Source organism: Pistacia vera, unplaced genomic scaffold (genome assembly GCF_008641045.1).
Source record: "Pistacia vera cultivar Batoury unplaced genomic scaffold, PisVer_v2 Contig412, whole genome shotgun sequence".
Classification (NCBI taxonomy): Eukaryota; Viridiplantae; Streptophyta; class Magnoliopsida; order Sapindales; family Anacardiaceae; genus Pistacia; species Pistacia vera.
In genome coordinates, this window is record NW_022196238.1 from 489,380 (window position 1) to 515,650 (window position 26,271).

Here is a 26,271-nt window from a genome sequence, read left to right on the forward strand (position 1 = left end):
ATGCAATCTTCATCATTGAGCTTTTCTTGAAATTTGGAGATGGGATAGATGATTTTTTGCTAAAGAAACTACACTTCAAATTTGGTTTAGAGCGAGACTTACAATTACTTGAAAATCAACTCCCACTCTTCGTCCTCCTAGAATTATACAGGTTATCTAGAATTCAAGTACGAGAGTGCCGTGACTTCATTTCTCTTTCTATTCATTTCTTCAATGACAGTAGTATGATCACTGGACGACAAGAGATTCTTGATCATCGAAACGTTAATCATTTCACTGATTTGATAAGAAATATGTTGTTGAATATCAACCCTGAAGACAATGATTCTCCCCATTCATATTTACCTTCAGCAGTCAGACTGCAAGAATCAGGAGTGAAGTTTACAGCTCTTAAAGAAGAGCGTTTACTCGATATAAAACGAAGACAGAGAAATTTTAAAATCCCAATTCCATACTTTAGTGGAATTGAGTTAAAAATTCCCGTTTTGCAAGTAGTTGACAACACGGAAACTGTGATACGGAATGTGATGGCATTTGAACAATGTCATTATCCATTCAAAACTCACGTTTGTAACTATATCATTTTCATGGATTCTCTTATCGACACGGAGAAGGATGTAGATTTGCTTATTGAAGAAAGAATTATTTCAAATTTGATGGGCGACAGTGCTACAATCGCACGGATGTTTAACAGACTTTGCCTTAACGTTAATTTAAGTCCGTCCTGTTATAGTGGCATTATCAGGGATCTAAAAGACCATTATGAAGATGGCTGGAACCGTGCAAGGGCAACCTTGAAAAGAGTTTATTTCAGCAATCCATGGAAAGGCACAGGAACTATTGCTGGAATTACACTGCTACTGCTAACTTTAATACAAACCATTTGTTCCATGAAGCAAGTTGTGTGATTTCAGTAATTGTATTAGGAGATAGATTTATTTTCAATGTGTATTTTTGAATTTGAACTTTGAATTCTTGTACTATAGTCTTGTTGTATATTTTTAAGTGTAATATGCTCATCATTTCCATGGTTCAAATAAATCAATTGGGCACTACTTTTATGAATATAGTTAAGTCTTATATATTAACTCCATTCACATTTGACACAATTTTATTTAACTTAGGACTACGTGATCACCATATTTTCGACAATCCGCAGCTAGTTTGTTTGTTTTTGAGATCAATATAAAATCGTAACCACAATAAAATTTTAAAGAGTTTTCATATCTTTGCAGCAGAGGATATTATGTGTGTGCCAGAGTATGTACGTCCTTCATCATAATTAATTCTTTTTTCATCATAATAAATTTTTAAAGAGCTTTAAAATCTCATAGCGAAGGATTATGTGTGGTAAGTATATACTTCGTACATTATTGTTATGATGCAACATAAAGAAATTTAAGCTTTTGACTTCTGGGGTTGGGATGCCACAACAGTTCGCCAGAGAATATAGCAACTGAAACCTCATTAGGTCACAGCTGACTTTTCCCCATTGAATGCATCTACTCTGCCTCCGATAACCATTAAGTTGGTTTAGAAAAACTATTCTTTCTGGAAGTCCCAAGTTCTCTCTCGTAAGGGCATTCGATCTAGAACATTTTCTCGTCGAATCTAGACCTCCCCCTCTATAATTCATTTCAATAACTTCTGGTCAAGGTAATGGTACACACACAAACTCTGTTACTCAGTTTAATCTCGATTATGATATATGGAGTAGAATGGATCAACTTCATGTAAACTGGTTAATTTTGTCCATCTCTGAATTGATGATGCGTCATGTTGTAAAGAGTAATAGTGCACAGGAAATTTGGATTGCTCTTGAGAAACTCATTTTAACTAAAGAAAAATCTCAGGTTATGCATCTTAGGTATTTTCTTCAAACAACTTGCATAGGTTTTTCGTCTGTTGATGACTATATACACAAAATGAAAGATGCGGCTGATGCATTATTAAATCTAGAATTAATGTTACTGATTCTGAATTGGTGTCATACATACTTAGAGGACTTGGTCTTGAGTTCGATGCTGTAGTGATAAATTTGACATCTTGCTGTGAGTCGATTTCTGTTGAAGAAGCTCAGTTTTTACCCTAAGCTCATAAGAGTAGATTAGCTGGTCAACAATCATTTTATTCAATTGATTTGTGTTGGAAATTGGAAGCCAAATAAATCAAGTCTCAGGCTTCCAATTTCATAAAGATGAACACATGTATGAGAAAAGATAAATTTCATTCATAAAAAACCTCGTACATGTGTCATAATACAACTTTACATTCAATCCCTTTTTATGGATTCATAAAGGGTTAAGATTACATTAAATAACTGCCTTTAAGATTGAAACAAGGAGTTACAACCGAACTCAACTGTTGTTCTAAAACTGAATGTTCAAATCCATGACTTCAGAGAACTTCATCTTCACTCTTGATTAAGGCATTCCTTTTCTCAAGCCACGACATCTTCAACTTCTAATTTGCTGCCAATCTTCATCTTCTAGATAAACTCTGCAGCATCATCTTCATCATCTACCAAAATGATTCAACTTTCAACAATTTGCAAGGAGGAGGTTCAGCCTTTTATGTTGCCAAAAGGCCTCCAAATTCTGCTCATTTTCCATAAGCATGCTTCATTTCAGTACAATGCTAGAGGTCATGGTTGTGACCGTTTTGGTGGAGGCCGAGGCAAGCCTATTTGTCAACTTTGTGGCAAATTAGGCCATGTCGTAATGTTGTACTGTGTTATCATGGGTTTGATATAAACTATCAAAAACCTCAATCATCTTCTGGTTTTCAAACTCAGTCTATGCCTCCACATTCCTTTCAACAGAAATCAAACTCTTCACAGTCACAAGCTTATATAGCTTCCTCATCTGGATCACAAGTTCCTGCTGCTATCTCTCAGGCTTTTGTAGCTTCCCCTACCACAGTATTGATTCAGCATGGTACCTTGATAGTGGCACCTCGGACCACATTACTTCGGAGCTGAGTAATCTTTCCTTTCAAATTGAGTACAAAGTTGCTGATCATCTTACAGTAGGTAATGGTCAGTTTCTTGAAATCTTACTTGTTGGATATACTACATTACCTTGATCAAGATATGTGTCTAGACGTATTTCGGACTATTTCGTTTTTGAGAATTCACAGAATAGATTAATTGCTGAGGAATTGGATTATGATATCGACAACATGAAATAACTGCACAATGATATATGCAAGGGTCTCAACAATGGCTAGAGATGCGTATACGATTTGATCCTTGATTTCGTCAACAGTCAAAGTGGAACACCATTTTTTATTTACGGACATGGTGGAACAGGAATTGCTATTCGGTGGAAGAACATCAAATTCATGTTTTCGAATTCCTTTAAATATCACTGAGGAGAGTACATGCGATATCAAAAAGGGGACACAATTGGCAAAACTACTTGCGTAAACAACTTTGATCATTTGGGATGAAGCACCTATGGCAAATAGGTATTGCTTTGAAGCTCTTGACAGAATCTGAAAGATATTTTGTCTGAAAAAGATCAATCAAACGCAGATAGAATATTTGGCGGCCTCACTGTTGCCCTAGGTGGTGATTTTAGACAGATTCTACCAGTTATACCAAAAGGCAAAAAACATACATAATACAGGCTTATTTATTGTCATCTTCCCTTTGGAAACATGTAACAGTGTTGACACTTACAGAGAACATGAGGTTGAAAACAAACTTGGTGAACCCAATAGAATTGGATAACTTGAAGACTTTTGACAAATGGTTACTTAATATCAGAGAATGAAGGGGCGTTGTAGAAGATGAAAGTTACATCCAAATTCTTGAAGACTTGAAAATCGATCAACATGCCAGTCATAAAGAAATGATTATGAACGCTATTTTTCCAGATTTATCTGCCCAAATAAATAATATTGATTATATGAGAGAGAGAGAGAGAGAGAGAGAGTAATATCGACACCCAAAAATGAGACAGTACATAGATTGAATGACTATATCACCCAGAGTCTGCCAACAGATGGAAAGACGTATTTCAGCTCAGACAGCACTTGCAAAGCAGTAGGTATCTCAAACGATGATGACATTCTCTATCCCACCGAATTTCTTAATTATCTGATTTGCTCCGGCATTCCCAAACATGAATTGCATCTGAAAATTGACATTCCAATTATGTTGCTACGTAATTTGAATCAATCTGACGGTCTTTGCAATGGAATCAGATTGATCATAACCCATTTTGGAAAGTGGTCCATACAAGCAATGATTATCACTAGGTCAAACATTAGGGATATTGTCAAAATTCCCAGAATAATAATGTCAAATGCAGATATGAAGTGGCCTTTTAGGTTGAAGAGAAGACAGTTACCTGTGACAGTTAGCTTTTGTATGGCAATAAACAAAAGCCAGGGTCAATGACTCAAAACAGTAGGATTGTATATGAAACATCAAGTCTTTACACATGGTCAATTGTACATGGCCCTATCAAGAATAACTTCAAGACAAGGTATCAAGATTCTGCTAGCCCTGCAAGAAGATGAACCGGTGGAGACATTGACAAATATTGTTTTCAAAGAAGTCTTTAACTGTAGAGATTAATATGTTCTATATTATATAATTCATTGTTTATAGCAAAAAGGATCGATACATTGTATATAATATAAGAAATTATTTATGAGAGATTGATGTGAAAAATTAAACATATTTATATGAATATGAAAATGTCACATTAAATGTTTAGATATACACAGGATAATTTACTTGACACAAATATATTTATATGTTTTACATTATTATTGTCAGATATGATGAACACTACATTGAATGTATTATGTGTTATAAATACATATTTTTTACACATGCAACTGAACTATAAACTATCGCGTGACCGACATTAGCAAAATATTTAACATTAATATTACAGTTAAACAGTTTAAATGTTTACAGAAATAACATTACATAAACTGGAGATTTTGTTTCACATACACAAAAATTAGCATCAACTGAATACCTCCACGTCCATGATAATAACACAATTATAAACACTATGAGCCAAATCTTGACAAAATATTGTGAAAATGCTTAACAAACGGTTTAAATATCTACAGAAGTGCCATTAAGTGGACCAGAGAAAGGTACAGAAGTGCCATTAAGTGGGCTAGAGAAATGATTTTGTAAAATTCATAAGTAATGAAAAACGTTCTTATTATTAAACGATAGGGCACTGTAAAATTTTAATATTACCATTTTAGTCTAGCAATATCAATACCACTTAATATAAAACTATAAAGGAAGGAAAATAAAATATTCCTTCAAAATCTCACTATCAAATACTTATTGTCACGATACAAATGAATTTGACACTAATGTTTATAGAACCAATAGAATTTCAAATTCAATAACATAACCAATAACAATTCCCTACATAAAATAACATAAATCGGAAACAATATTTCCAATTCAAGGTGGAAAAAATGTAACTATATAAATATAATAAATTAAAAATAGAGAAATCCTTCATAATTTAATTCTAATAACGTAAGTGACAGATAAATCACTTCATTATGTATTAATCAACAACAGAAGATCAACTTGAAGCAATAGGAAGTGAAATTTGACCATATGTACAAAATCATGCAAACAGATAATGCTTTTCCAATGGGAGAAGATCATCACACAAGTGTTACACTGTCGACGAGCTAAGACAAAAGTGTTAGGGGGATGACAACCTAAAACCCAACGGACCAATTCTGTATATGCCTATTCAGGAACATATTGTGTAGATATTATATACAAGCAAAACATGTAAAGAAGAGGTACATAGGCTATAGTTTGTGACCACTAAATTTTAGTCTCTACACTGTTCTAATCAAATAGCAAGAGACTTCGTCTCATCCATTTTCCATAGGCCTTCCTCATACTTGTACTGCCTCAGAAAGCCTTCATCACTTCAAGTATGATGGCACATGATGCACGAGGACTCAATACACTCACGTAATCAAGTAGCCTTCTACAGGATAATTTTATCTAACTTCTTAATAATTTTTTCGGGCATCGGTGGAGGAAGTATTTGACAATCTATAAGAAGACAATGTGATATGTTAAGGACTTCCAAGTTTGGTACGTCATCCAGTATAAGCAATAGGGCATCCTTAACTATCATGGAACATCTCAAGCTCAAAACCTTCAAATTTGGAAGAAATTTGGCTATCCTAAAAGCAAAGAGAATGTCAAAAGGACCTATGACCTTGAGTTCACTAAAGTTCTTGCAATTTAGGGCTATTTCCTCTATAAGATAAGGAGGATTTGCTATACTAGGCATTGTCAGAGATTCAAGACATCTCGATGTACAAATGACCTTGCAAATTACGTCCTTTTTTATTCTGTTCCAAGCTGGCATAACAAGGCGCCTCAACCGCGGGCATCTGTAGACAACAATATATGGTAAATTACTTCCTAGTTCACTATGCAACCAAAAAAAAATTAAAGATGATGATCATTGTTACCAAAGGCGATCGAAAAGACTCAGCCAATAAACAGTGAGAATTAAAAAAAAAATTACCTTCCAGCAAGGTTTTAAACAAAAACATAAAAAACATTACCTTTCAGCAATATAAATGAATTGTTCGTCCCCTACGTACAAATTGAAGTGAAAAATCGAGGTTCTTATGTGTTCCCAGCTAAGATTCAACGAAATCTTCAACAAACGAGTCAATGTCTTATCAGAACACTCATCCACGTAAACATATGACTCTAACGAGATTTTGATGAAATTTGATCTCAACATTGACAAATCAAGAGTTTTCCAAAGCAAAGGATCACAACAAGTTGAACGCCGTGAATTATAAACATGAGCAATCCTTAAAGTCAACTGGAAGACATCAAAAGACAGGAAGATTTTCACCAATATGTTAGTGTCTAGCTCCTCCCATCTTCTTACAGCATAGGCACCCTCTTTCATTTGACCAATTGTCCAATTATCTCATAGAAATTTCAGAGCATCAGCACACCTGCATAAGATACCCACATAATGCATATGCAATGAATAAAAATATCAATCAATACATTAATTTATATAAATTTAAAAAGATTCATACTAATCAAATGTATCAAATACTTAATATACTTGTGTAGAGATATAGATGAATGCAAACGTTTAAATGATTATGGCCAAAAAAGTCTAAAATCGTTGAATACAATAATCAGTTTTTCTCAATAGAAACAACAATAAAACAACTTTGATATACATAACAAAACCAAATAATTAATGTTCAAAAAAATAGAAATACCATCATTAATTTACAAAAATACTATTGATTACACTTTCCTTTCATGCGTTACAAACGATTTGCTACTGTTTCGTGTCTTATCACCCAATAAGTTGTCAACACTTTTTCAATCAACATATCTATCTTTTATTAAATGTCTATTAATTTTCCCAGAGCAACTATTATATTGTAACAAAAATTCTCGCGTCAAACATGAGTTCAAATTTATTTCGTCCGTTTATTTTCTGTTTCTATTTCTATTTAGATAAAACAAGTCAATATATATTCTAATGTGAAGTAACAAAATTTTAATTAGAAGACTAAATTACTGGAAAAAACATAAACAATATTTAATATTTAAATAGACATTTAATAACAATATTAGACAAAACTGTTTATAAAAATGTTAAAAAATAAAACATATTCAAAATTAATAATTAACACGATATTATCTACCAAATCCAAACACATAGAAAACTATTCGCTATCCAGTACCCACACAAAAATTATATAAACCACTAAGACCGTAATAACATCATAAATTCCATATACTAACACCCAAGAAAGCCGCCGCCAAAACATCCTGATTCCTTACAAAAAAACGAAAACACAACTCACAAATCTATTACAATTACCATCTCAAATTGTGCAATGAATCATTGCAAAAGCAACTCAGAATAACAACACCACCCTTCAAGCAATACGATTGTCATAATTTTTACTAATATCATCTCATTTCGTTAATCTGTTCATTTCATTATTTCCTTAGTCATACAGAAAACCGTACTTCAACTTCCAATAATTGAAACCAATTATGCCGAATCACTTGTGTTTTTAGTTCTTAACAGTTTTCTAATACATTTTTCTTAACACTTTTTAATTGTTAATTTCTTGACACTACAGGTAATGATATTATGATTACCAACTCTCGAAACCATTATTTACACTTTTTTTGTTGTTGTTGTGGATCTTTTGTTTCGAAAACACCTTTTTTTTATTATTATTATTGTGGATCTTGTGTTTGAAAATCATTATTTACCTTACAAACTACAAATGCAAAACTCTAAATGAATAAACAAACGTAAAGGAAGTCTTACATAGAAGAAACATCTTCAAACAACTATACAAACTACCAGCAATAACAACAGTAGGTCTTTCCATTTTGAAGATCCTTGTAGAAGTAGATAATAAGCATGTTTTGCTACTGCTTGGAACACATTTGTTCTTCGTGGGACATGATAGAAATAGAGGATTACAACTACTCATTGCAACTTGCAAACAAGATGACCAGCAAGCAATGTATCAAACCGCTATTGCTCTAATCACTATGCATGACAATAGAGGTATAAAAATTCTAATGAAATTAGCGAAACTAGGCAATCAATTCCACAAACTGAAAAATTACAGGGAAGTTTTCAAATCCATGACTCCAACTGCAACAATTCTCATTAAAAGAAGAATGTTTCGGATTTGCAACAAACAAAAGCAACATCGTATGCATTGGGACAAATCAACATCGCCAAAAAGTATCACATGTCCAAGATGTAACATAGATTACCAGATAGTATGTATGAAATATAATTTTTAGTACATTTGTTATACGATTTATTACACATGTAAAAATTTAAATGTTTTTTAATTTGATCTGAAAATACAAGTTAAAACTCATTGCATTGTCTACACATGTTTGACAAACATCAATCTAGCTACATTATAATATAACTTAACAAAATCTATGAATAAGTGCTTTTATCACAGATTGAAAAGAACTTCCATTGTATTACCAACCAAATTAAATCCCACGTCGAACGATAACATTCATTTGGATCATAGCTGTCGAACCATGATTGACGATCCAACCAATATATAATAATATCGTCATGACGTTTCTGACTTGAATACCTAACAAAATATTTATTACGTTTGCCACTGTTTCATATGCTCTTGCGAAAAAAGTTATTAACATTTTTTTCAATCAACATGCTTACTTATTACTAGACACTTATTTGTTTTCCCGAAGTAGCTTTTTTATTCTCAAAAAAAAAAAATTTAAAATTCTAGATAAATAACTCTCATAATATTAAACTGATACGAAGACAAATTCAGAGAAGTTATTCACCATATTTTAATATAAATCATTTTTTTTATCAATCAAATTATATCTCATGCCGAACAATAACATTCATTTGGGACATGGTTACTGAATCATTATTCATTATCCAACCAATATATTATAATATCTAATGACAAGTCGCCTCTGAGGTTGAAGAGAAGACCGTTACCAATAGCCCATCTAATCATGTTAAGACAACCTCTTTTTGTAAAAAATTAAATACTTTTTAATTTATTCTGAAAATAGAAATTAAAAGTTATTGGATTATCTACACATGTTTGACAAACATGAATTTAAATACATTATAATATAAACTAACAAAATTTATACATAAACGTTCCTATCCCACATCGAAAAAAACTTTGATTCTATTACCAACCAAATTAAACGCCACGCCGAACAATAACATGCATTTGGAGCACGACTGACTAACCATTATTGAAGATCGAACTACTATATTATAATATCGTCATGACGTTTCTGACTTGAATATTAATAAAATATTTATTACGTTTGCTAGTGGTTCATATCCTCTTATCCAAAAAGTTATTAACATTTTTTCAATCAACATGTTTACTTATTACTAGACATTTATTTGTTTTCCCGAAGCAGCTTTTATATTCTCAAAAAACAAATAAATAATTTCAAATTTCAAATAAATAATTTACATAATACTAAAATGATACGAACACAAATTCAGAGAAATCATTGACCAGATGTTAAGATTAATAATTATACCTATATAATTATTAATATCAATTGTAGACAGATGTTATTAAATCACTCATGAAGTTGAGAAGACTACCCGAATATTATATGGCCTAATCGTACAATCGATATTATTTTCACAGACCTGTCTTTGGCTGATACATATAAATATTTTATATTAATTAATATATTATCACATCATCACAACATCTCCGACTTTGATATTTAACAAATTATTTATTACTATTTCATTTAAAACTGTGCCGATAAGATATCATTATTAGTAGATCAGCATGTTTATTTATTGTTGATCCGTGCATTGTACTATTATATAATATTTTTAATGTCACATTACTACTAAAAATCAGGATATTAAAACTTGGTTTTAATTATGGATTAATGTACTTAGTTTTTATTGGTGTGACTCCTTTTGTGAAAGTGTTGATCAAATAAATGATACTATTTATGTAGATACTTAAACGATATTAATAGAAATCATAAAAGCAAACATTTATTTTGATTAGACACGATCAGTTTGCCGAACGATTACATTCCTTTGAAGCATGATTGTCGAACAATCACTATCCAACCAATGTGTAATGGAATATTTATTACATTTGCTACCATTTCAAATTCTCTTATCCAAAAAGTATTTAACTGGATTGTTAACGTTAACTGAAGTTGAGATAAGTAAACCACATTGATGAATCTTACTCCATTCTCAACTGTTGATCAAATGCTTAATATACCTATATAGAAGTTTGCATGAATGCGGACCGTTTACATTTAAATTTAAGTAATACTTAACATTGAATCATTAATACAACCATCATTAATTTACAAAACTATTAAAAACCAGACTCAAATGACAACACTGACTGTCATCAATAATTAACAAAACATTATCTAAAAAGTTGAAATACAAAAACAAAAGTCTGTTACAGTTACCATTAGAAATTCTACAATGAATCATCATAAAAGCAACCAACAAAGATGACATTGCTTTACAAGCAATACGGTTAACGTAAGTTTTACTGAAACCATTGTATTTCATTAATCTATTGATTTCATTATTTTTTTAGTCATGCAGAAAATGATATTATACAAAATGGTTAGACATGCAACTAATAACAATAGGATAGTGATTTATTCCGCAGGAGTCTTATAACAATAATGGTTAACCATACAAATGATTGTGGCGAACCATGTGCATCTTTAGTTGTTAATAATTTTATAATACACAAAAAGCAAAATACATTTTAGAATCCATATTTAACCGAGTCATATTTGTTACGCTTATTTATTCTTAATTGCTTAATCATAAGGCCATGGTATTCTGATTCCCAACTATGGATTTTTTGTTTTAATTATTACAAATCTTGTGCTTCAAAAACCAATATTTACAGTACAATTTTTAGGTGCAAGTCTCTTAACAAGGAATCAAACATAAAACAAATATTACAAAGAATAAACATTTCAAGACAACAGCACAAACTACCGACAATAACAATAGCGGGACTCTCAATTCTGAAGACACTTGCACAAGCAGAAAATAAACAAGCTTTGCTATTGCTGGGAACACATTTTTTCTTCATCGAACGTAATACACATATGGGATTACAACTACTAATTGCAGTTTGCCAAAAATATAACATGCAAGGAATATATAATACTGTCGTTGCCCTGCTTACTCTACATGACAACAAAGGTATACAAATTATGATGAAATTAGTAAAACTACCTAATCATTTCTACAAACTGAAATATTGCAAGGAAGAATTCAAGTCCTTGACAACAACTGCCACAATTCTCATTAAAAGACGAATATTTGGGACTTGCAACAAGGAGAATCAAAATTGTATACACTGGGACAAATCAACGTCACCAGAAAATATCACATATCACAGATGTAATGTGGATTACCAAATAGTCTGTATGAAATTTAATTTGTTGTGGATTATGTAATTTCTTGCACATATGAAAGTGTAAATGCTTTTTAGTTTAATCTAAAAATAAAATTTAAAGCTCACTCAATTATCCACAATTGATCAAAATATTTGTTAACTTATAAAGAAAAAATGATCATAAAATTACAATGAGCAATAAAACGTAAACAATATTTAATAAAAATATTAAACACCGATGATTATGAGAATTTCAGATAATTAAACACGTTCGACAACAGTAATCTAAATACTGTTCCTATAACATATCAAGATAAATTTCCACTCCAGTATTCATTAAATTGATTCCCACGCTGAACCAAAACATTTTCTAGAAACCCGCCTACCCAACCATTGTCAACTATTTATTACGCTTTCCTTTCATGCTTTACAAACAGTTTGCTATCGTTTCATATCTCATCGCCCAATAAGTTGTCAACACTTTTTCAATTAATGTGACTATCTTTTACTAAATGTCTGTTAATTTTCCCATAGCGATTTTTATATTGTAACCAAAATTCTCGCATAAAACATGAGTTCAAAATTATTCCGTCTGTTTATTTTCTATCTCTATTTAGATAAAACAAGTCAATATATATTCTAAAGTGAAGTAACAAAATTTTAAGTACAAGACTAAAACACTAGATAAAATATAAACAATATTTAATATTTTAATAGACATTTAATAACAATATTAGACAAAACTGTTTATAAAAATATTAAAAATTAAAACATATTCAAAAAAGATCAATCTAGATATATTATAATCTTAATTTAAAAAAACTATAAATAACCATTTATACCACAGATTTAAAAAAACTTTTGTACCATTATTGATCAAACAAGATCCAAGCTGAACTATATACATGTTTCATAACCATATTGCCGAACGACAATTAATAAATTAATAAATATATCATCACATCATCATACAATCTCTGACTTGGATACTTAACAAAATATTTATTGCCCTTCCTTTAGAATCATATCAATAAGATTTTATTATTATCAAATCACGGTGTTTATTTATTATAATAACTTAACATCTTGCCGAACCATCATTAACTACCTTATTAATGTGTTGCACACTTAACAAAATATTTATTATAGTTTTCTTTAATATTGTACAGATAGTCTACTAATGTTTCGTATCACCTTATCCAAACAATTATTAACATTGTTTCGATCGAAACATTTATTTATTACCAGTTGTCTGTTCAAATTCCACTTCTCTGCATCCTAACCTCCTATAAATATTACCCTGACATCAATCATCGATTTAACTTTCTTCACATTCTATACACTTTCATTGTTCATTTCTTCTCAACAGCTTAATTCAAAAATGGTTGACAAAACATCACAACCAAAAGAATCTGCAACGAATATCAGCAACAACCTCGATAACAATAATTCTCCACCAAAGCAACCGAAAGGTATCATCTACATATATTCACAAAAATTACCGTTTCCATATATTTATAAAACTTGATTATATATTGTTTCTGCAATTGGTTTAAACGCTTCTTAGGAAATGACAGAATTGAGGGACATTTTCAAAAAGGTTGAGACCAATCTGGAAGATCTACATACTACCAGAAACAAATTCAAAGAAGTCATTGAGCAGTTGTTAGAAATCTTGCAATCTTCCATGGATATTATCTATAACCTAAACAAAAGAGAGCACGAATATGCTCTAGAGGAACTAAACAGGCATAAGAAGAATAGAAAATAAACATCATCTACACTGTCCAAACCCGCTTCACAGTATCAAAAACTGATGTACTCATTGCTTGTATAATTGTTGAGATAATCTGTATTACTATCACTCAAAATCATCCACCAATTTCACACACAACACACAAACAAAGAATGTAAAGAAATCAAGAACAAAAGACACACGAATTTTTACCGTGGTTCGCTTATCCTATATAGGATAAACTACATCCACGTTGAGCTCAAGAAACTCAGGAGCTCGCTGCACTAAAGATTAATAAAACCTGATACAAACAGATTCTACACCCAAATCCACTCTAAAACAGTGTATATCTCTCACACAACAAACTGAAATCTTCCTATGAGAACTCTAAACTTAGATCCTCAAGACTCAAGGAAATGCAACCCTTACAAGTGATTACAACCAACCACACAAAGATTACAGCCAAGAAAAGAGACGATACAGAGCAGATCTATTTTTCACAGAATACACAAAAACTGAAAATAAAACCCAGTAGCAAAAACTGAAAAACGCAACAGCAAGGTAAAGTCGTTTTTTGCATTCTGTTTTGGGTAGAATGAATCCTGGTCATTAGATTTTAATGTCCTTCAATGGTCTGGATTTCTTTGTGATGACAAGAGTAAAATGAGAGTGTTCCACTAAATGCGACGGCAGCGTTTTGTGTGCTTCACTCTAACATTCTCCACCTTGAAGCTCAAAAAACACAAACACAACCAAACAGCTTAGTCTAATTCTCTCTAGTGCAGCTACCTCCCAAGAATCCTTCTCAGCTCTATTATTTGCTACTTATTTTATAAACAGCAGGTTCAAACAGTGTTTGAACTTTGTGATAGTTACTACCTTTGTGCCCATGTCAGCTGGATTGTCCTCAGTTGATATCTTCTTCAAGTCTATGATTCCTTTAGCCACTAAGTCCCTCACGAAATGATATCTAACATCCATGTGCTTCGTCCTTTCGTGGTAAACTGGATTTCTACTTAGGTGAAGTGCACTCTGATTGTCCGAAAACACTATTGTCTTCTCATCAATCAGCTCCACCTCAGATAGGATCCCCTTAAGCCATAATCCTTCTTTGAATACATCTGCTACGGCAATGTATTTTGCCTCAGTGGAGGAGAGGGCAACAATGGGTTGAAGCTGGGACTTCCAGCTTATGCAATTTCCTCCCAATGTGAAGTAGTATGAGGTAGTAAACTTCCTTGTGTCCCTGTCTCCTGCAAAATCAGAGTCTACATATCCCACAAGATCAAGTGAGTTTCCTCTTTTCTTATATTCCAGCCCAACATCTATTGTACTATTAATATATTTCAGTAACCATTTCAATGCTAACCAGTGTTCTATACCTGGATTGGACATAAAACGACTAAGAAGTGAAATGGAATAAGATAGGCCAGGTCTGGTGCTAATCATGGCATACATGATTGATCCTATCACATTAGCATAAAGAATTTTTTCCATATTAATGAATTCATATTCAGTCTTGGGACTTTGTGTCTTACTAAGTGTAAAATGGCTAGCTAAAGGCATGGATAGTGGCTTGGAAAATCTAACATTCCAAATCTGGATACCGGTTTCAGTAAGTAGGAGGACTGCTGAAGTTTTAGTTCACAGTCCTCTCTTTTTCTGTCAATAACTATCCCTAGGATCTTTTTAGCACTACCTAAGTTCTTCATGTCAAACTCAAAATTCAGCCTAGACTTCAAGTCATTTATTCTGGTTTTTTATTTACTAATTAGCAACATGTCATCTACATAAAGCAGTAAATACCCAGGCATGTCAGAATTTAAATCATAGTAAAAACAGCTGTCATACTCACTTCTTTTGAATCCTATACTGGTAATGAAGGTGTCAAACCTTTTATACCATTGTCTAGGGGCTTGTTTAAGCCCATACAAGGATTTGTGTATCAGTCAAACATGTTCATGACAGTTTTTATCTATAAACCCCATAGGCTTTTTCATGAGGAATTTTTCATCTAGATTACCATGCAAGAAAGCAGTTTTTACATCTAACTGTTCTAGTTCTAGGTCTAGATGTGCAACTATAGATAGCTTGATCCTAATGGTTTTATATTTGACTACAGGGGAGAAGATTTCATTGAAATCAATCCCTTCCCTTTGGGTGTAGCCTTTTGCTACAAGCCTAGCTTTAAATCTAGGAGGATCAATAGAAGTCATACATTCTTTTACCTTATACAGCCATCTGCAATCAATAAGCTTCTGATTTTTAGGACAGGGTACTAGGGACCAGGTCCTATTTACCTTCAAGGAGTGCATCTCCTCTTCCATGGCAGCTTGCCATTTCTCCCTGTCTTTGGACTTTATTGCTTCATCATAGTTGTCTGGTTCAGTTCTCTGAATTTTAGCACCTGCAACCAAAGCTGTAAACACTAAGTCAGCATATGAGTATCTTGCAGGAGGTCTGATTTCTCTCCTGGTTCTGTCTCTGGTGAGTTGGTATTGTGCCAGTGACTCTTGTTGGGGTTGTTATGAAATTTTAGTTTGATCATCCTCTGATTCATGTTCCAGATCTGAAATTTCAGGTGTTTGCTCTTGGTTTTCCAGTTCAGTTTGAACTTTGACCTGCTCCACCTCAATTTGTGTTCCATTATACTGATCTTGACTAATTTCCTCAGTGGTAGAGGTACCTACAGGATTATTAGAGATTCTACAAGGAAAAAGATTTTCGTTAAAAATAACATCTCTACTTATAATAACTTTTACCCCTGGTGCCTTTTTTTCCCACAACCTGTACCCTTTAGTCCCCTCTTGGTAACCTAAGAATATACATCTCAAGGACTTAGGTTCTAATTTTCCCTCACTGGTTTGTGCATAAGCAACACATCCAAAAGCTCTAAGGTGACTAGGTTGGGCTTCCTATTAGTCCATTTTTCTTCTGGGCATGTGAAATTAATGGCACTAGAGGGACTCCTATTAACCAAATAAGCTGCAGTATTAAGGGCCTCACCCCAGAAGGATTTTGGTAAACCTGATGTGAACAATAGACATCTAATTTTTTCTAACAGAAACCTGTTCATTCTCTCAGCAACTCCATTCTGTTGTGGAGTCTTCCTCACAGTCCTATGTCTAAGTATTCCTTGATCACTACAGAATTGGTCAAACTCACTATTATAGAATTTTAGGCCGTTGTCAGTTATGAGAGCTTTAACTCTCCTATCAGTTTGGTTCTCTACTAATGCTTTCCAACTCTTAAACCTAGGTAGAGCCTCATCTTTGGTCTTAAGCAGATAAACCCAAACTTTTCTGCTATAGTCATCAACTATAGACAGAAAGTAACTACTTCCCCCATGTGTTTTGGTTTTTTCAGGCCCCCATAAACCAGCATGAAGATATTCTAGGTTATTGGTGGCTAGGTGAGTTCCTTTCTGGAAGCTCACCCTATGTTGTTTCCCTAATATGCATGTCTCATAAATATTTAAAGTATCAATAGAATCCTTACCAAACATACCTTGCTAGCTCAGAATGTTGAGTCATTTCTGACTCATGTGGCCCATTCTGAGGTGCCACTTTTCTGTAATAGTAAGATTAGTAGTGAACAAAGCAGAATTAACATAATTTGAACAGTAATTACCACACAGGATGTAGAGGCCATTCTGTTTGACACCTTTCAGAACTAGGTTCTTATTCTTATACACATTTAGGCAACCATCTTCATCCTTATAACAGCATCCTATTTCATCTAATGTACCTAGGGAAATCAAGTTTCTTTTCAGTTCTGGTATATATCTCACCCTAGTTAATTTGACAGATTTACCATTATCAAGACTTAGAACTATACTTCCAATCCCTTGAACCTTGTAGGCATTATTATTCCCTATGTAAATAGTCTCTAACTCACCAGCTTCAAACTCCTGAAACCACTCCCTATTGGGGCTCATATGGAATGAGCACCCAGAATCTAATACCCATTCTTCTACATTTTCAGACCTAGATACAGTCAACACTTCAGATTCTTGGATATCAGTTTTACTAGAGGCTAGATTGCTCTCTGTACTATTCTATTTTTGTTTCCTGGTCCACTCATAACAGTTTTTCTTTAGGTGACCAGTCTTGTTATAGAAAAAACATTTCCTTATTTCTCCTTTTCCCTTATAAGTATTCTTGTTTTTTTTTTTATTTCTAGAACCAGTATTAAACTGAGAATTACCCCCAGACTACCTAGAATCTCCCTTTCCTTTCACAAACAGACTACTGTTATTTTTCTTCTGGACCCTAAGCTCTAGTTCTCTAGCCTTTAAACCTGATGTAATTAGGTCTATACTAGGGATAGTTCCAGTGTGCAATAGGGCATTCTTGACAACCATATATTCTTCAGTAATGGAATTTAAGAGAATCATGGCTAAACTAGACTCACTGAGTTCTTGATCAGTGCCCTTGAGTACAAGTGTCATTTTCAAGAACTCATCTAGGTTCTCTTCTATGGTCCTAGCACTATCCATCTTATAAGAAAACAGTATACCTTTCAAATAAGCAAGATTAGGGGCAGATTGAACTGCATAGAGTGATTCTAGCTTACCCCAGAGAGTTAACGGTGTCTCAGCACCATCGACCTTTCGCTGAATGTTGTCGGCCAGATTCATGACGATGAGATTGTACGCCTCCTCGTCAATTTTGGCTTTCTTTTTCAGCTTTTCCTCGAGCCATTTGGTCTGGTCCTTCTCCAGTGCGACTGCCACTTTGTTATGTGACAGAAGTGCCTTCATTTTCTTCTTCCATGTGTTGAAATCAACTTTGCCATCATAGTGTGTGATTTCAACCCGTGTGGTACTCGTTTTGTGTAACTGATGGTAATGGTGTTTGATAATTTTTAGACATATTTGAAGAACAAGGGTTTCACTCGAATTTGTGGTTATCACAAGAAATTAAGGACTAATTTTCGAAGATTTCCTAACTCTAGACCTCACTGAATCTTGAAATAAAGAAACCCCCAAAATTTATCAAACCCTAATTTCAATAGTAAACCCTAAAATTGACGAACCCTAAATTGATGGCTCTGATACCACCGTTGAGATCATCTGTATTACTATCACTCAAAATCATCCACCAATTTCACACACAACACACAAACAAAGAATGCAAAGAAATCAAGAACAAAAGACACATGAATTTTTACCATGGTTCGCTTATCCTATATAGGATAAACTACATCCACATTGAGCTCAAGAAACTCAGGAGCTCGCTGCACTAAAGATTAATACAACCTGATACAAACAGATTCTACACCCAAATCCACTCTAAAACAGTGTATATCTCTCACACAACAAACTGAAATCTTCCTATGAGAACTCTAAACTTAGATCCTCAAGACTCAAGGGAAACGCAACCCTTACAAGTGATTACAACCAACCACACAAAGATTACAGCCAAGAAAAGAGACGATACAGAGCAGATCTATTTTTCGCAGAATACACAAAAACTGAAAATAAAACCCAGCAGCAAAAACTGAAAAACGCAGTAGCAAGTCGTTTTTTGCATTCTGTTTTGGGTAGAATGAATCCTGGCCATCAGATTTTAATGTCCTTCAATGGTCTGGATTTCTTTGTGATGACAAGAGTAAAACGAGAGTGTTCCACTAAATGCGACGACAGCGTTTTGTGTGCTTCACTCTAACAATAATAAAAGTATTATTCTCTATATTCAACTTTGATCTTGATTTTAATGTTAGTCACTAATTGATTGAAAAGTGTACTTTTAATTGACGCATTGCATTTACTGTTTAATGAATCTACTAAAAATTCTCCATCTTGACACTTTAGTTTTGATTTAATTATTCTATTTTCACACATTGCACGAGTATTAATAATAATTATATAAGTACATTACATAGACATTCAACAAATCTAAAGAATTAAAAAAGAAACATATAAAAATGCAAGTTAGCCTCTTTATATTCCGTTTTATGGTTCTACAATTATTAACCCAAAAATTAGTTGACTTATCATGTTTTCAACTGTAAAACAAATAAAGCCTTTGAATGAACTGTATAAACAGAAATTTGTTTTCAAACCTTGATTGGAGAAATTTTAAGTTTAAATAAGTAATTTTGATAATATTAATTGATATTAATAATTATAAAGCTACAATTATTAATTTTAGCCCAACACAACTCTATATGTATATAAAATTTATATTTACTGTAAAACTTGTATAATTTAACAATTATCATCTCTTAATCTAATTACTTTATTCTATTAAAATAATTTTTTTTACATTCTATTTCACAAACATTAGATAAATATACCCACACAACGCGTAGACCCTATGTCTAGTTATGACTAATAAACGAGTTAGAGATTTTTTTCCACCTAAATAATGGTTTAATGAGACTTTCTTACTTACAGACTTTTAAAATATGATTTTATTATCTAAATTTATATTCTAACGGCGAACAGAGAACAAACTCGGTTTAAACTGTTTGGGCTTTTGAAGAGGGGAGACCAATGAGTGTTTTGATGGTGGAAATGAGATTGATCGAAATTTGATTTAGGAGGGGTGGGTGCACAAACCCTAGTCGCTTGATTATCAACGATTGGAAGGGTCGACAGGGGTAGGGTTTGAAAGGTTTTGATGAAATGATGATCGAGAAAAAGAATGGTGGTGGTGTGGGGTCGCAACAATGTCAAAATCGAAAAACGGAATATAAATTTAGTAATAAAGTTGTATTTTAAAAGTATGTAAATAGAAAAGTGTCATTAACCTATTATTTGGGTGAAAAAATGTGAGTTTACTCTAAATTAATTACCCAATCATTAATGTTCTAAATCCAATTCAAAATTACATCACAAAGATTTATATTATTACATTACTATAAGGTTTTATTTAAGTAACTTTTTTTATTAAAAAGACCAAAATATTCTAAATTATCATTTTAAAATTTCTTATTTGTTTTAATTAAAAATTCTAAGTGTTTAGTTTGAATTATGAGATTTGGAAGATGGTAATGGATTTTATTTATGAATGAGGGTATTTTAGTCTTTTGGGTAAAAATTGGGTGGATTTCTTCGTAACTTTCTGCATACATATTACATACGTACAATCAAAACAGAAAAATGGCCTAGGCCTCCCACATAATACACTCAAACATGAACCACACCAGGCCATCTAAATCTAGCTTATACTAAAACCCTCTCCCTAACCCTAGCCATTTTAATTTCATCAATACACACAATAATTTATTCAATTACAACCATATAATTCAAAAAAAAAAATATGCATTTGAAATTTAAAATAAAAAAAAAAAATTGGAATAAATTACTAAGAAATGGGAATGTCATATTAATGGAAAGATAAATTACTTTGATGATTACTAGGACTATTTAAATAAATGTGTTTTGTTAGATTGAAATAAATTGATAGGTATATTACATTTATATGTTTAGTTGGGAGGAATAAATTAGAGGGTATGTTATATAAATTACTAAATTGTTCTTCCATTTTAATATTATTATTATTTTAGATTATTTTTTTAACCCTCTACATTTGTTAATTTAGCTAAATACCTTCACAATAAAAGTTTAAAAGTTAACTAAAGCACCTCAGCCACCCAAGATGACAGCCGGCTATCACCGTCGGACGGCAGTTGACAGTCGCTGGAATGGTGCACGATTAACCGGATCTGGTCAATTGTGTCTCAATCTGGCCGTTTTCAGCTAGATCCAATGTGGATCTAGTTTGAAAATCTAGTAAAAAAACGGCCAGATCGACACATGACTGACCAGATCTAATCGGTTATGCGTCGTTTCAGACATGTTGGTCAGCGATGACTGACAGTGGTTGCTAGCGGGTGGTGTTGGTCTTGGATGGCCTGCAATTTGTTTTAAATACAAGGGGATTACTGTTAAAAAAAAAAAAAAAAAAACTTAATTAATTAGAGGTAAAATTGTAATGACAAGTACATGTAAATTAAAATCAAAATAAGAGCATTATTGTCTTAAAATTTTATTAATAAGAGTGAAATTATAACAAAAATTATATAATAAAGTAATTTCAAAATACCTAAAAAAATGGTGGTAATCAGATTACCACATACATTATATAACTAATAATAATTACTATTAGTTTTATAAGATTGTTAGAATTTTATATTACTCGAAAATCAAACATGGTAATATAAATAATATATGGTAACATTATCGCAATAATCCCACATAAACCCATCCAAACACCCCTTAGTCTAGCACTATTATTAATCTCTCAGTATCACTTTAATTTTAAATAAATAATAGAAGATTATTTATAATAAAAAGTAACAATAATAAATAAGCCGCTTAAACTAGTTAAGTAACTCAGTTGCTGTATTAATTAACGCGACTCAGAGAAATCCATTCGGGCCTTTAATGAAAGCTCAAACAAAATTTAAAATAAAAGAATCTTAACGGTCAAATTTTCAATCCTCACAGATACTTCAGAATCTTTTTACCGTTCTGTCCTCCATTTCAACCTCATCCATCTCTTCCCCACTTAACTTCCCTTCTTTCTTCTCTCTCTATGACCATCATTTTCTAAACCACTCAACTAAAAGCGCTTCTGTTGAAGAAAAAGAAGCACTTTTTACATATAAGTCAGCATTTTTTCTCATAATGGTCTGCTTTTTTTCATGTTTTAGCGCTAATAAGCATCGAAAGCACAAGCGTTTGGCCAATACAAATCACTATAGAGGCCTTGTAAGAATAGTTCCAACCTTGATACTTTAAAGGGATTCTTCTTTTTTTGTTCCAGAGTAAATCGTTTTGTTGAATGAAATTTTGTTGTTGCAGAGACATGATGAGGTTAGCGCAGTTCTTCAAGTGACTGAATGGATTAAGCAAGCAGAAACTAAGAAACCCATTTCAGAATCAAAGTGAGTTATCCTTTTCAACAAGTCTAAATCTAGTGTTTTTTTTTACCTTTTATTTTATATTTTTTTTTTCTCGGGTTTTGATTTTTTCAAAGTATTAAATAGGTCAATGGTTTCTGGGTTTTCGAAGTTGTTTATATGAGCATTGAGAGTAGCAATCTCAAAACTAGGGCAATAATATGTATAATGTACATACATTTTTCCTTGTGCTTTCTTTCTATTTTATAAATGATTTAATTTCTTTTTTTTTTCTTATGTATTTATTTGATTTTTATGTGTATATACGTAGGGAGAAGCTTGAGGAGCCAACCAGTGATAGTACCGAAAAGCAAGTTAGTTTTGATTTGAATGTTAAAACCAATGAGGAAGTTAATGTTAATGATAATTTAGTTAAAACCAGTAAGGAGAAGGAAGAGGGTGAGGAAGTTCATGTTTTTGATAATTTAGTCGAAAACAAGGAGAAGGAAGGGAGTGAAAAGAGAGAGAATCCAACAAAAGAAATCAAGTTAGATTCTGATTCAAATACCCCAATTGAAATACCTCATGTTTCAAATCATAGATACCAAAATTGTGCAAGTAGTGAGGAAGAAATTGAAGATTTAGACTTAGAAGAATGTGAAGTAGATGATGTTAACAGTGATGGTGATGACAAAAAATTGGTTCAAGCAGAGTCATCTGAGTCATTGTTTTCTTTATCAATAGAGTCCAGGAAGCAATTTTCTGAAGTTGAATCAGGTGAAAAGGAGGTGAATAGTTGTCCGATGCCAAGTCATTGCACGAATCAAGAACTCGAGGAAATTGGATTGAGTAAAAATGCTAGAGATAGGAGTCAGTTTGTTCATTCTGTCTTGAGTCCAGTTGAAAATCTTAGTCAATGGAAAGTGGTAAAAGCAAGAGCAACACCTCCAGTATCAAAGTACCAAGATAAGGAGAACATCAGTTCGGTGCAAAATCATGATGTTCCCACTAGTCCAGAGCCTAATGTCAAGCTATTAACTCACAGTGCAAAATTGAATTTTAATAATAAGAAGGTTGTGGAACAAGAAATTGCAGTTGATACCAGCCTCTCAAGCTGGTTGGTTGAATCTGAAACCACCCCGATGTCCAAGACTAGCTCTGTTTCTGTCGGGAATTCGCCATCTCAGATTGTGAATTCATCAAGAAGTCATGAAGACAAACCAGTTTTAGGAGCCTTGACAGTTGAGGAGCTCAAACAATTATCTGGATCTACAACTCCACAGGAACCTGTAATAGGGACTGTTGGGAGCTTCTGGAAACATACAGGGAAAATTATAGATTCAGACTCGGGCTCTTCTACTCATGGAATCCCAAAAACAAGAAGCAGAAATAGTGAGGTATAATAAAAGTTAGGCTTGTGTGTTCACGTATGCATTAGTCTATGCGGGTATTGATAAATTTGTTTTTGCTTGTGCAGGATGAGAGATTGAAGTTGCTATCTACCCCCTTTGAAGCAAGATTGGAGAAAGCTTTGGAAATTGGTGTTGCTGAAGTTTAGCTTGATTTCTAATGGAGTGTGAGATGGTTTAGCATGGGAGAAGTGTTTTGGTAGTATTATGATCCTATTGTTAATTGTCTTGTAAATATATTGGCGGTTTTATCTAGTTTGTGATGCAACTGTTAAACTTATGTTGGCTTTTATACATGGTTAGCAAGAATAAATCCTCCTCATTCTAGTTATATAAATTTCCTGAAATGGTCAAAACAGGATCATAAAAATACATGGTTTTGAGAATTATTGCATGTTTGGTTTTGTTCTTCAAAATGACCTTGAGCTCAATGAAACAGAAGTTATATGAAACTTATCGAACGAATAACGCAAATAGTCGAAAAGCGTATGTGTAAAATCAGGTTCTGTTGACTAGCTGAACACTTTTTGATTGGAATTTAATTGGGGATTTTCAGCTTTCAGATAATATGCATTAATCTATCCTCCACATATATTTGTTGATAAGAATAAACATCAATTAATCACAAATTTGGATTCGAACTTGTAGAATTACTTCAGGGCCGGCTTAAGGGCTAGGCAGGTAGGGCCCCCAAAAAAAAAAGGGGCCCCAAAAAAAAGGGGGCCCAAATTTTTTATAAATTTTTTTTTGAATATTTTACAAAAATGGTTTATAATTTCTTATCTAAGCCAAGGGGCCCCCAAAAAAAAGCCAAAAAAACCTAAATTTATTATAAACTTTTTACATATATTCCCACCCAAAGTTTAACAAAATAGCAAGTTTGTACCTCTAGTTTTATATATTCTAGTTTATACCCCTAAATTAACACATTGAATCTCTTTTAACAATGGAAGACTAAAATAGTTATTTATTTATCTCAAATTACTCACCCCTAATTCAATCCCAAAATTTGACATTCACATAAATCATCTCCAATCCTCTTCTGCCGCCAGTGGTTTGGAGTTGATTTCGGTCAATTTTGGTTCCGGTTGATTTTCTCACCAAAATCGACCGAAATCATCATTTTATCATTTCCCAACCTTGATAGCCCTCGATTTGACTAATTTTTTATGAATCTCGCAACCCAACTCCACCACACGACAGCCATTTTAAGCCTTTTTGGCATGTACTCGACATTGTTGGCCTTCCTCAACACCACCATCTTCCTCCCCTCAGCCCACTCACCAAAACCCCTTTCATATCTTATCTGTTTGCTCTGCCAATTGCCGGCCATCGATACCTTTTGGGCCGTGACTTCTTAAGCATTTTCTTATCAATCTTGGCATTGGAAATCACCAATTTCATCAACCATCACTTCTCCAACATCTACTCTCCAAAACCCCCCACCAATCTAACCTTGTTAGCCTGCCAGTTGCTGTCCACCTCTCCTAGTGATTTTTCATCTCAAAAAGCAAAAAAATAAAATAATAATAATAATAATAATTTTTTTAATATATGCTTATATTATTAGAGGGCCCCAAAGTAACTCCTCCCTAGGGTCACAAATATTCTAGAGACGGCCTTGAATTACTTTTAACATACATTAATTATTATTTTTTTAATGATCTTTTGTGTTGATTTGATGGTGTGGGTTTGGGAGTTTCAGTTGATTGGTTTGATTCATTGCTTTAAAACTCGGACAAGATCGGCCGGTTCGATGGGTGCAACCGAGAATCGGACCCTTATCCAGTCCAAGTACATCCTAAACCCAGTTATAGCAGTTAGACTAGAGATGGCAATGGACCCGATATTTTTTGGTACCCAGCTCGGCCCAGCCCAAAAAGATCGTGCTTTACTCGATGTTTGCAGACTTGGGCTTGGGCCTGGACCTGATTTTAAGGCCCGACCTCGGGTACGAGCCCGACCTGACAATTTTAGTATTAATTATACTAAATTACCCTTATACTATATATTTAATTACAAGATTATCTTACATATATATACTCATTTTTTCCAAACCCTACATGGATGGATGAATGCACTTTGGGGAAAGTTATTTATATATTTGGTGAATATTAAAAAATAAATTAATATTTAAAAATTCTTTCTAGAATTAAAAATATTAAAAAAAATTAAAATTTATTAATATTTAAAAATTTACATTATAAAAATAACGGGCTTAGGCTCGATTTGAGGTTACAAAAAATCTGTCAGGTCGGGTTTGGGCTTTACCTATCATACCCATGATAGGTCTGG

At 33.0% G+C, this 26,271-nt stretch overlaps 2 protein-coding genes and 1 long non-coding RNA gene across 3 annotated transcripts; all 3 read left to right on the top strand.

The window, feature by feature from the left end:
- The first annotated feature begins 224 nt into the window (after positions 1–224).
- On the top strand, positions 225–908 carry LOC116142570 (UPF0481 protein At3g47200-like). Its single transcript, XM_031428008.1, has one exon. The coding sequence runs from the start codon at positions 225–227 to the stop codon at positions 906–908; it is 684 nt and encodes a 227-aa protein (XP_031283868.1).
- Positions 909–22,305: 21,397 nt separating this feature from the next.
- On the top strand, positions 22,306–22,918 carry LOC116142534. The gene is made up of 3 exons (XR_004130001.1): positions 22,306–22,436; positions 22,530–22,612; positions 22,899–22,918. It is a non-coding gene; the product is annotated as an uncharacterized LOC116142534 (long non-coding RNA).
- Positions 22,919–22,969: 51 nt separating this feature from the next.
- LOC116142571 lies at positions 22,970–24,289 on the top strand. The gene is made up of 3 exons (XM_031428009.1): positions 22,970–22,977; positions 23,010–23,964; positions 24,045–24,289. The coding sequence occupies exons 1-3, from the start codon at positions 22,970–22,972 to the stop codon at positions 24,123–24,125; spliced, it is 1,044 nt and encodes a 347-aa protein (XP_031283869.1). The 3' UTR covers positions 24,126–24,289.
- The last annotated feature ends 1,982 nt before the right edge of the window (positions 24,290–26,271 follow it).